Consider the following 12,928-nt stretch of genomic DNA (forward strand, 5'->3'; position numbering starts at 1 on the left):
TTCAGAACCGCTTAATTTGACGCTCCAACGCTTTAAGCTCTCACGTGTTCATTTCGCGAATAAATTAAATCTACCATGAGTCATTATGCAGTCTTGATGAAGCTTAGTGAAATGAAAGCACAGAAATGCGCTTAGCACTACAACCTACTGTCACACGTTATTTTCGTGTTTTATTTGGTAGCTATTTTGATGTAACTTTTATGTGATACTAGCTGATGCCCGCGACTTCGTTCGCGTGGATGTAGTTTTTTTAAAATCCCGTGGGAACTCTTTGATTTTCCGGGATAAAAAGTAGCCTATGTGCTAATCCAAAGTATAATCTATCTCCATTCTAAATTTCAGCCCAATCCGTCCAGTAGTTTTTGCGTGAAGGAGTAACAAACATACACACACACACACACACACACACACACACACACACACACATACAAACTTTCGCCTTTATAATATTAGTGTGAAGTAGGTATTAAGTAGCTATTTTTAACACCACTTTCCCAAAAACAGAGGGTGAAATTGGTTATTGAAACGAAAATAATGTGCCTGCTGATAGCTGATAGCGACTAACGGCATGCATACCTACTTGACCGCTCATATACACGTTCAAGTTTACATGAACTCAAAATTTAAAAAACCCCCGACACAAAAACCTCTATACGAAAACGAGAAAAGAGCTGATAACTTTCAAACGGCTGAACCGATTTTCTTCGATTATAGCTAAGAACGCTCTCGATCAAGTCACCTTTCAAACAAAAAAAAATTAAATTTAAATCAGTTCATTCGTTTTAGAGTTACGATGCCACAGACAGTTACATAGATACACACGTTTAACTTATAACACCCCTCTTTTTTGGTCGGGGGTTAAAAACTTGATTAAGTCGGAAAAGTCGAAATTCGATTTATGCTTCCAGTAGACTTGTTATGAACACTGATAGCCATAGACCGTGAAGGTTTATTGGATGCCACTTCAAGTCCGCTGCAAGCTTGACAACAAACTTAATCGTATACGGCCAGCATTATAAAATACTAGCTGACACCCGCGACTTCGTCCGCGTGGATTTAGGTTATTCGAAATCCCGTGGGAACTAATTTTCCGGGCTAAAATGTGCTAATCCAGGATATTATCTAACTCCATTCCGAATTTCAGCCAAATCCGTCCAGTGGTTTTTGCGTGAAGGAGTAACAAACACACACACACATACACACAAACTTTCGCCTTTAGAATATTAGTGTGACACAGCTGTACACCTGAAGCTTCAAAAGTGGCAATCTGTGTTCATTTGCTTGCCATTTCACAAACATCGCTCAATGTGTCGCTCCATTGCCTTTAATCTCCCCTCGCGTGTTCGCGAATGGATTAAATCTACCATGAATCATTGTGTAGGCCCATCTATAAAGTTGTAGAGCAGGTGTGTAAAAATATACACTATGTCCTTGTGAATAATGAATACAATTACGAGCACATCGATACATCACTTGGGCGCGTTTGGAACCCACGTAGCTTTAGTTTTAAGTTTACCAACGTAATTAATTAGTTATCAGCACTATATAATCTATCAAATCTAAAAAATCAAGACAAATAAAAGGTGTACAATAGTACCTATTTTAAATAAATGATTTTGATTTTGACTAGGTACAATCAATATCGGTTAACAGCGTAACCTGAACGGATCAAGCTCGGCTATTACCGAAAACCCTAACAGTTAAATCCAGTTGTTTATTGTGCTGTCCCATAACCACCGACAAATCCGAAACTGAATGAGAATCTCAATTTGATGATACGATTTGTTTAGAGAACATACGGTCTATAACCTATCGGTTTGGCTGGGATCTTCTTTTTGCCTGTCATATAACTGGACCAAAATATATTAATTATGTATTTATTATTTTATCGTACAAGTTTGTAATGTGTTAGGTAGAGTAATAAGCATACAGCTACAGATTTATAAATTGGAGCATAACTTAGGAACATTTCTATAATGGAAATATCACATTTCACACTAATATTATAAAGGCAAAAATTTGTATGTATGGGTGTGTGTGTGTGTGTGTGTGTGTGTGTGTGTGTGTGTGTGTGTGTGTGTGTGTGTTACTCTTTGACGCAAAATCGTGATTTGACATGGAATGACGATAGCTTAATATCCTAACTTGGTTCCTTTTCTCTACTTTGTATCTCTGTGTCATGTTTCGTCGAAATCAATTAACCGGATAGGCCATGAAAAGATAGCTGACAGACGGACACTTAAACCGACAGACACACTTTAACATTAATAATATTACATCGTATGAATTGGGGGATTTGGGAAAACCAACCCTTAGTATAAAATACATCATTTTAATTTGGCACAACTTAAAAAAAACGTTTTTTTTTCTTTAAGTATTTCTAAGTTGGGCGGGGTATTTTCAAATTCAGGAAAAACTTGTGTGAAAACTTACTTAAAGTAAACTTAGATAAATAAATAAAGACTCTTGACATTAAATTAAATCTAGAGATAGTAGATAATGACAAGGTTAGGTACCAATGCAAAAAGTTTTCCCCGGTTGACCTAGTTCAAAACGTGTACAAATTTTATAAATTTACATAATTAACGAACCTCTTAATTAATGTTTTTCGACGTGGCTGCTTTACCTCTTCAAACTGTTAGTAGGTCGACGCGTGTTACAAATTACAGTAAAGTCAGGTCAAGGGAATTTCAAACAAAATTACATTAACTAGTGATTTGCCAAGCGTATGGCATTTTTCAGGGTCCCAGCATTGTTAGGGTTCTCAAAACACCTACGAAAATTACATACGTCACCGAAAGTTCGGCAGTGGAATTTTAGGTCGTAGTATTCGGTTCGCATGCCACACCTTTTGTGAAATAACCCGCTGAAAAGTACAAGCGTTCTGAAAAAGACGCTGGGTAAAGTTTCATTTACGCAGCGTCTTGGAACACACTCGTAGCGTCGACGGCTACGCTCGATGAGCTTTCTGTTGCGTTTTTTGTTGTGACGCTTGCTATGCAAAATACACTGAATGCGTTGTTTATTCCAACTGGTACTTGCAAATAGTACGTAAACGTTGAACGTGATGAGGTTTAATAAACGTTTAATATCTAATAGTAGTGGCCGAAATCGTCCGACGGAAGGTACTTACAACGTTACGCCAAACGCGACGAATTTAGTAGATGACTGATTGATGTCTTTAGATGATTAGTAACTTAAATTGCGAGCGTATTTAGCCGAACTTTCGGCGACGTAATTTAGGCAGGTGTGTCTTGACCCTTAAGTTTCATTCAGTTCGGTTGTCCGTTTGTCTGTGTATCACAGCCATTTTAAAAATAATTCAGTCCAACCTTTACTCCGCTATTTCGTTTGTAAGTATTTATTAAAATAAATTTTTTCGAGAAGATTGATAAGCTCAACAGAAATAAATTCTTTTAATGAATTTAAAACGGAATTTCACGCAATTTTGATAACTTTACATGTTAAACGATTCACATTTCTGGTAAACCGTCCGCGATGCATGAGATTAAAGCTTTTAACTAAACAATTTTAATACCCGGTTTCCAGCGTACTAACAATAATTTGATTACTCAGACTTTTTGCACGAATAGAATAACACGAAATACCCGTGTATAGTGTGGGAATTTAAATTTATTTACATTTTTGAATATATTATTTGCATGAAAATTGTACAAACGACTACCGTGCTGTGTAGATCCAAAAATGAAATTTCAAAACGACTTTATTGCCAGTAGCCGTGCCATTTCGTTGCGGGTGACGATAAATTGACGAGGGGAGTCAGTATCGTTCCTTACGTTATAATACTTACTAAATTAATTGAAAATTAGTTATTATTCTATTCTGAGACATTATTATCCTTACCTAACTAACCTACCTGGCTAACCTCAGGATTTAAGAAGTCATAGCCACTTCTTAAATCTATTGCCATCATGATTTAAACGTCGGCCACACAGGCCACGTATGCGTCGCATAAGTGTAGACGTAGCGCGTATCATTGCATTGTAATGTATGGAACTGTATGAGACATGGCATACCGCTTGCGTGGCGTGAACGTTCGCGTAGACGTAATGCGTGCAGTTACGTCTACGGATTCACGCGCGTCACTACACGCGTGTCACGTGTATGTGCTAGGTGTGAATCGGCTTTTAATAGTTAAATTGGAATAGGCAATCGCACCGCACCTTCAACCTTCAATTCAATTCAATTCAATAAGCAACTTCAACCTTCACCACCTGGGGGCCTGGTGTACTTCGAACGCTCGTTGTGTCAGATCTCTTTTCCATGCAAATGCAAACTATGGAACGAACTTTCTTCGGCGGTGTTTCCGACTAACTTTTAACATGGGGTTATTCAAGGGGAGGATCAACAAAGTCCTGAAAGGCCGGCAACCGATTGGCGGTTCCTCTGGTGCTAAAAATGTCCATGGGCGGCGGTAATCACTTAACATCAAGTGATTTTATGCTATTTTTACTTTTAAAAAAAGTAACTAAGTAAAATAAAATAGGTTAGAGACTAGACGTACCTATATTATGTAGTTTTTGTAGGCTTTGTAGCTTTAATTTCCTTAATTAACCCTGTGTGCTGTGGCGTAGTGTGAAATGAAGGATACCTTAATTAACCCCTACAAATTAACGCTTGAGAAGGCGTGTGCCGTGAAATTATCCGACCATAAAATTAGGTTATCCAACGAGATACTCAGGTACAATAATTGCATACACCCTATACATTAAAACATTAGGTTTTAAATTATCTACTAGGTATGAATGAACTGGCAACATGTCCTCATGGATTTTCTCCATATATGTAATAAAATTTATAAAAATCGGTCAAGTGCGAGTCGGATTCGCACATGAAGGGTTCTGTACCATCGTACAAGATATATTATAACACTGTGTAAGTACTTTTATTTTATTTTAATTTGCATGATAGCCATTTTGATTTTGCTATCTTGGTTTTTTATTACATATATTTTATTACTAGAGGATGCCCGCGACTTCGTCCGCGTGGATTTAGGTTTTTAAAGATCCCGTGGGAACTGTTTGATTTTCCGGGATAAAAAGGTGCCTATGTCAATAACAGGGACGCAAGCTACTTCGGTACCAAATTTCATACAAATCGGTTAAGTGGATGGATATTTGGGAATCCCGCGGGAACTCTTTGATTATCCGGGATAATAAGTAGCCTATGTTCGTGCCCGGGATATAAGCTAACTCTGTACCAAATTCCGTCAGAATCCGTTACATTGTTGGCCCGTGAAATGGTAGCAGATAGACAGACAGACAGATACACTTTCGCATTTATAATATTAGTATGGATTATAGCGGTAATGCCACGGCCTAAGCCTTCCACCAGATCAGACCAGAGAAAATAAGTAATTTTCCCTGCCAGGAATCGAGTCCAGGTCCTCCCATTAATAAAACCACAGCGCTCACCACTGTACCAGAGAGGTCACCGAGGTTTGTACCTACGTTCATAAATAATACAAGAAGAAAAAAAGTATTTTTAGATCTGTTTCAAAAACTTTTACGCTAGCGTGTGGAAAAAGTGGTTTAGGTGCATGCACTCTAGTAGTAAAGTGCCTTTATTACATGAAACATTAAAACTAATTGTCAACAATTAATCGAGCGGTGGTTAACATTTAACTCTGCAAGGTATCATTAACACTAAATGTAGGCGTTGTTGGAAACTACTGCACTCAGTTGTTTGCTGCTACACATTAGCGTGGAAAATAGGGCTGGGAAATTAAATATCGATAAAATTTTGATTGTAATGTTTTTGTGATTCGATGGTAGCTTAGCGGTTAAGACGTCTGCTTTCTTCTAATCGGGAGATCGGGGGTTTGTAAATAATTTAAGATATATGCATTTTAAACAAAATAACACTTGCTTTAACGACGAAGGAAAACATTCTGCATGACTGAAAGTTTCCTATACTTAATGTTTTCAAAGGTATGTGAAGTCTGCTAGTGTGATGAATATAGCCTGCATGCTTCTTATTCTGAGAGCAAACCCGTTGTTCAGTAGTGGGTTGGCGATGTGTTAATATGATTATGAATTCATGATGATTAATTTCAGGTTGATAAGCGATGTTTGCTTCCTATTTAGAGTATTTATAAGATCTTATTAGGCTCAAAGCTGTTGTCTAGTTATGAGTATGACTAAATCGAGTAATTCTTGCCTGACGATGAGAGTAAAGCACCTTTATCAATTATTATCATAGACATGTAATCTACTAGTTTCATGTTTATCTACTTGTTCAATGCACAGGCAGTACATTAAATACTTAAATATCGATGTTTATATTATGAGTAGGAACATGACTACAGACGACACAATTTATGCCAAGTCTAGCAGCACACTGCAATCTATGCTATTATATTGGCAAAGTGCATTGTACTGTACTTTTATAATAATGTACCTACTCCTACATACGGTGAAGCTATACATATATACTTACGTAGTCATGATATCAGTAGGTACTTACCTACTATAAGCAATAAGGCCGCCTTTGCACACAATTGTTTTTCTGTTTTCTTCTTTCTGTGTTGTGTTCCTTTATGTGTGTTTTTGTGTGCAATAAAGTGTTCTATCTATCTATCTACTATAATTTAAATTCATTAGGAACATGAACTCCTCAACTTTTAGGATAGATACGTCTTACCTATTAATTAAACACCTACCATTCATGAATTTAATCATTCATACTTATTTTCTGTACACCTACGTGTATCTATCCAATAAGTAACTTAAAAAGCTTAGTTTATAAATTATTCTAAAATGGCAAAAAAATTACCAAGTTTTCTACCATGTTACTTGTAGTTATGGATAGAAGTTAGAACAACTGGCAACTTGAAACACCCTTTTATACAATTAATGTGAAAGTTTGGATGTTTGTTGTTCCTGCAAAACACATCTTACAAAATATGTAAAAGTGTGGATATTTTTTATTCCTTCGTGCCGTTGTTTGAACCGATCTGGCTGAAATTCGGAATTGTAACAGCTTATACCCTGAACATTAGCGTACCTACCTACCTGTCTTCCTACTTTTTAACCCCCGACCAAAAAAGAGGGGTGTTATAAGTTTGACGTGTGTATCTGTGTATCTGTCTGTGGCATCGTAGCTCCTAAACTAATGAACCGATTTTAATTTAGTTTTTTTTTGTTTGAAAGGTGGCTTGATCGAGAGTGTTCTTAGCTATAATCCAAGAAAATCGGTTCAGCCGTTTGAAAGTTATCAGCTCTTTTCTTGTTATTACTGTAACTTCACTTGTCGGGGGTGTTATAAATTTTTAATCTACACTTGTTATTACCCCAAAATAATGAAAGTATTCCCGCAGGATTTTTAAAAGTCCTATATCTACACGAATGAAGACACGGGCATTTGCTAATTTAAAATAATAATCTAGCATTAAAATAACCATTTTCAAAAACATTTAGTTACTTAGGTAGTAACAATTTGTACGTATTTTACCGAATAGGTAGGTAGGTACTGGGTGGATAAATAAAAGGGAACGCGCGCGAAATTTCCATGAATTGCGAACATTTGCAATATTAGCACCTGGACTGAACTGAACGGGAATTGCGGAACTGAGTTTGCGGAAATTCGGAATTTACTTTGTTGGACCGCATTCGACCACAATTACGTCAAAACAGCTGAATTCAATACTGCGTACATTTACCTACCTCTAGCATATGTATGGATAGTTTTCATGTTTGCTGTATATTAATTTTTCTAGCCTGTATTTTCAGATCCATACTTTAATATTATAAACTAGCTGATGCCCGCGACTTCGTTCGCGTGGCTGTAAGTTTTTTAAAAATCCCGTGGGAACTCTATGTTTTTCCGGGATAAAAATGTGCTAATCCAGGGTATAATCTATCTTAGGCAAATCCATCCGTCCAGCAGTTTTTGTTTGAAGGAGTAACAAACATACACACAAACATACACACATATCTACATACACACAAACTTTCGCCTTTATAATATTAGTGTGATGCGAAAGTGTGTCTGTCTGTCTGTCAACTAGTTTTTTACTGCCCGTCCGTTTAACCGTTTTTGATGAAAGTTTATTTATTTACTTACTATAGTACCGCCCACAGAGTTACACATTTAAATTATACATGTTTAAGTTGGTACAGAGATAGCTTGAATCCCATCAGAGAAGGCCATATCTACGCTTTTCGTCCTAGAAATCAAAGAGTTATACCACGGTATTCTTATATAAACTAAATTCACGTGGACGAAGTTTTGATTTAGTAAAAAATATAATAAATAAACTAATTTACCTGCTTGTATCCAAAGAAAGCAGAGCAAGCTTGTAGATATGGCAGTGCAAAATTGGTTTTACGCGTAAAATGTCAGTATCAAATACCTGAAATAGCAAATTCTGCTAACTAAATAAGGATTATTATGACCGTTATTTCAATTCGGAACTGGCCGGCTCCCCGCCCCCCAGGGAGACGTTCCGAATAATTCAATGTATCAGTATCAAAACCGAATAACGAACTCCGTTCCACTTCTGCATCGCCCGTGTCTGTGGTCTGCGGTGAGACCTGGGCCATTACTAATGGAACTCGAAACTTGAAATCCATCACACTAATATTATAAAGGCAAAAGTTTGTGTGTGTATGTGTGTGTATATGTTTGTTACTACTTTACGCAAAAACTACATGACGGATTTGCCTAAAATTTGGAATGGAGATAGATATTATCTTGGATTAGCACATAGACTACTTTTTATCTCGGAAAATCTAAGAGTTTTGACGAGAATTTGAAAAACCTAAATCCACGCGGACGAAGTCGTGGGCATCAGCTAGTTATAAATATAGCTGATATCGTCATCATGATCAACCCATCGTTAGCTCACTAAATTCCCTCAACGGGTCTCCTCTCAGAATGAGAAGGAATAGTTTAGAATAATTTAATGTATCATAGTATCAAATCCGAATAACGAACTCCGTTCCAGTGGTTCCATATGGATTTACAAAGGAACGCGGCCTCCACGCAGTAGGTACTTTGCGGCTTTGAAGGCGCTCTATGCCTTCTACTTCAAATATCTTACTGTGGTGCGAGTTTCAAATAGATCAATTAATATTTTGTATGATACCAATAGTAGGGGACATTTGAAAACCACCTTTACAGAATTCGCAAAGCAAGGATCTATCTCATTAGTGGACATCCCGAACTCGAATTGAATTTTAAGCTCGTATTTATGAAAACGGTTAGGTAGTTGAATAGCAAGTTGAAACTAAAATATTTTCAAACGTAGCCTGTATATTTGCGAAAAAGTAAGCTAAAAAAGTTTGAAGTCATAGGTACTTTTTTGGATGTAACATCCAAAAAATCCAACACCCGGACCATAATAACGAATCGAGTGACACCTCAAAATTTAAAATTCAAAATATTTTTATTCAATTAGACTTTTACAAGTTCTTTGTCAATCGTCAAAAGCATCTACCACTGGTTCGGAATGCCTTTCCTACCGAGAAGAACCAGCAAGAAACTCGGCGGTTGCTCTTTTCAGAGATTTGATATACAATATTATGCCATGTATAAAAGCAATTGAAGTCCTGCGCATTGCTGGAGCGAATTGCAGGTCAAATCCACGCTTTTTTATCATTCGATAGTATAATATCTTCGATATCTTCGATAGTATAATATGCTTTTCTCAGGAGCATATTTTATCATTCATTAAAATCGGCTCAGGAGATTAGGTGCTACGGTGGAACACACATAAACACAAACCTACATACATAGACTGCTAAAATCATAACCCTGCCTTTTGGCTTTGCCGTAGTCGGGTAAAAACATGAATCCCCGCGAACCGAATCGCGGGAAAAGCTAGTTTTTCAAAATCTAATTGCTAATTTAGCAATTATGAGGAACTAAATGATTTCGTTCTTAAAAATCCGGTGGGAACTCTTTGTTTTTCCGGGGCAAAAAGTAGGCTACTTTCACCTATTAGTCAGACTTACCTTATAAACAAATAGGTAAAAGAAAACCGACTGGTTACAAAAAAAACTAATTTGCTCATGATTATGTTGTTTTATTGTACAAAATCCAGAACAAGTTCATTTTATTGTTCTAAAAATATCTTCACAGTTCTAATATCTAAAACAAATTGTATCACAGTCCATTCACAATTTAACGTTTGTTAAGCTCTATTCACTATTGTAGGTTGGTAGATAGAGCTACTATGTTAGGTAGATACCTAGGTTCGACTAATTAAAGTTAACAATGAATCGTGAAAAACACTCTCCCTGAAAAATAACCGTAGATACATACAATAAAAGTAGTAAAGTACGTTTTAAAATACCTAAGTACATATCTATGCCTAAGACGTAGCCTGGACTATTTCCTAACTCTTTGGCCTTTGCATAAGCTTTATTAAAGTAATGAAAAAAATTAAAACACGGCTGCCCTGCCAAAGAACTAAAAAACCACCTTGAATTATTTAAAAAAAAATTATAGCCGGTGCCACTCGGCATTATAATATGTAGGTGAGGATTCTAACTATACCCCCACAGCTTTGTAATAAGCTAAGCTGCTAACTAATTCCATGGATACCTCCTACATACAGCCAAATCCATTCAGGCCTTGAAAAACTTACACTTTTGATAACTTAATCGCACATATTGTCTGGGTGCAGCTATTCTTCTGAACATTTTACTATGCAACACCATAAGTACCAGTTGAAGCATAGAACACTCCTGTAGCATTCCCGGGATTGGAATAACCAGCAATCGTCACTTCATTGGCCGCGCATTTGCCTTTAGAAAACGCCTTGTAAGAATCACATTTCCAGGCCAAATACCATCCTGGGTTACCCACAGTCTCTGTCCAATACTTAACACATGACTTGTGACTGCACCTCGCTTCTGAATCTCCGAAACTGTTCAAAAAACTGGCATCGCAATGTGGCTGAGTTTTCCCATCATTCAAGAAGAAATCCGTATCAGCTAAAACACTAGTTGTTCCTAACCCTCCAGCATTACAATGGTACACTTCAACATATTCAGCGCATCCTGAACGAAGTTGATCTTCAATCAAAGAGTTAGAAAAGCAAGGTCCCGCTGGATCGATTCCTGTTATCCTCCAAACTTTTTCCGAAGTCATATTAATGTAGGTAGAGCCAGCATATCCTAGAATCTGGCTGCCCAAACTATGGCCAATACAGTGAATATTCCTAGATTCAAATCCCATTAATCGAAACTTGGTTAAAAGTTGTCCTACCGCTTTCCCCAAATCAAATGCGTAATTGACTGATCGCTCATAACTTTTTACTTTGCCACCTTGCGCTGAGGTGTAAATGGAATGGTCTATGATCATTAGGTACACATTTGGGACATTTTTGAATGCCACGCGTATAAGTTCTGGAGCATTTCGTATAATATGGGACTTGTAGCCTGGCACGAACAAAATGAGACGTCTCTTAACATCTAGGTTATAGGCATTTTGGATGGCTTCCGCTGCGCTGTCGATGGTGTAACTGTAGTTGAAATTATTTTGGAAATCGTAGAAGTAGACTTCTGTGGCAGTTACGTTTAAATCCAAGTCTCTGCTGTGGTCACCTGAAATATAAAAAATAATTAAAATAATTTAGAGAAAAATTAACAAGGATATTTACAGGTAATTAAGTAGTAACTGCATTAACCACTGCAATTTTTTACATAAAGAACTTTATTTATTACTAGCGACCCGCCCCGGCTTCGCACGGGTGGACACTACCACGAAAAATCCTATCTATTTTCCGGGATAAAATATAGCCTATACGGATTCGGAAGAATCCCTCTAAGTAATGGTAAAAGAAATTTTGAAATCGGTCCAGTAGTTTTTGAGCCTATTCAATACAAACATACAAAAATACAAAGGTTTCCTCTTTATAATATTAGTATAGATTAACCAGCGTTATATTTATAAATACTACGTACCTACGCATGGTATGTCTAGCTAGTTAACCAAATCTTGCTATTGGTAAGTAGCTGTCCTGTACTATTATGTAGCTACTGAGCTATTGGCTAGAATGCACAGTTGCAGCAAAATGAAATAAATCCAGCCAATCACAACAATAGCAATCGTCGCAATGTTACAATCAAAACTTACATATAGCTCTTGTTAGGTACTTATTAATAGGTATTCGCCCTTCAAATACACTTGTCTCACATCTAGTTAAGGAAGGTCATGATCTCGCCGAATATTTTAATCACTCACAAGTAAACAGCCAAGGTTTCGACTTAGGATTTGCGTTCCATCTTTAGCTCTGTAATCAACACTTCGGTAGGTACATACCTACTAGATGATAGCTATTTAGGTATTTGAGGGAACTCCTTGATTTTCTGACATAGAAAGAAGTCTATGCTAACCGCCAAGATGCAAGCTAAGATGTAAAACGAGCCGTGAAAAGCTATCTGAGAGACAGACAGACAAACAGACACACTTTTGCGTTCATAATATTATGTGGATTACTCTCGGAAGGTCCCGGATTCGATTCTGGATCCCTTTTTTGACTGCATCGTCATTGAAATTCTAAACTGATCATTGTGAAAATATTAGATGCCAAACTACTAGGTACCATTACTTACTTCATGCAATAGTGGCATTTCAATGATAGGAACTACTCATAAGTAGAGGCTTATGTACCATATAAGGCACATGAGGTCATTGACTAACAGACTTAAGGAAAAAATATCTTATTGTTAGTAAATATGTCCTTGCTATTTAGCTAATTAGGTATGTACTTACACTATGTTCTTTTTACTTACATGTGATCCAATCAGAATATAAAAGGGTCTTAAACGGTCCATATTCAGCCACCCAGTTGGCTTGGGTGTTAATAAATAGAAATGCACAAAGAATATAAAATACACGTTCCATTGATAACACGTCTGTCCGTGTCAATGGTCAATTGATAACTGAGACTTTTGTA

General features: G+C 36.9%; 1 protein-coding gene across 1 annotated transcript; it reads right to left on the reverse strand.

Annotated features, from left to right (window-relative positions):
* Nucleotides 1-10,031: 10,031 nt before the first annotated feature.
* LOC123871845 (pancreatic triacylglycerol lipase-like) lies at nucleotides 10,032-12,928 on the reverse strand. Its single transcript, XM_045915845.1, has 2 exons — nucleotides 12,765-12,928; nucleotides 10,032-11,573 (listed from the first exon to the last, which is right to left on the reverse strand). Exons 1-2 carry the CDS (start codon nucleotides 12,874-12,876, stop codon nucleotides 10,672-10,674), a joined length of 1,014 nt encoding a protein of 337 aa, XP_045771801.1. The 5' UTR covers nucleotides 12,877-12,928; the 3' UTR covers nucleotides 10,032-10,671.

Source organism: Maniola jurtina, chromosome 14 (assembly GCF_905333055.1).
Source record: "Maniola jurtina chromosome 14, ilManJurt1.1, whole genome shotgun sequence".
In the NCBI taxonomy this organism is placed as follows: domain Eukaryota; kingdom Metazoa; phylum Arthropoda; class Insecta; order Lepidoptera; family Nymphalidae; genus Maniola; species Maniola jurtina.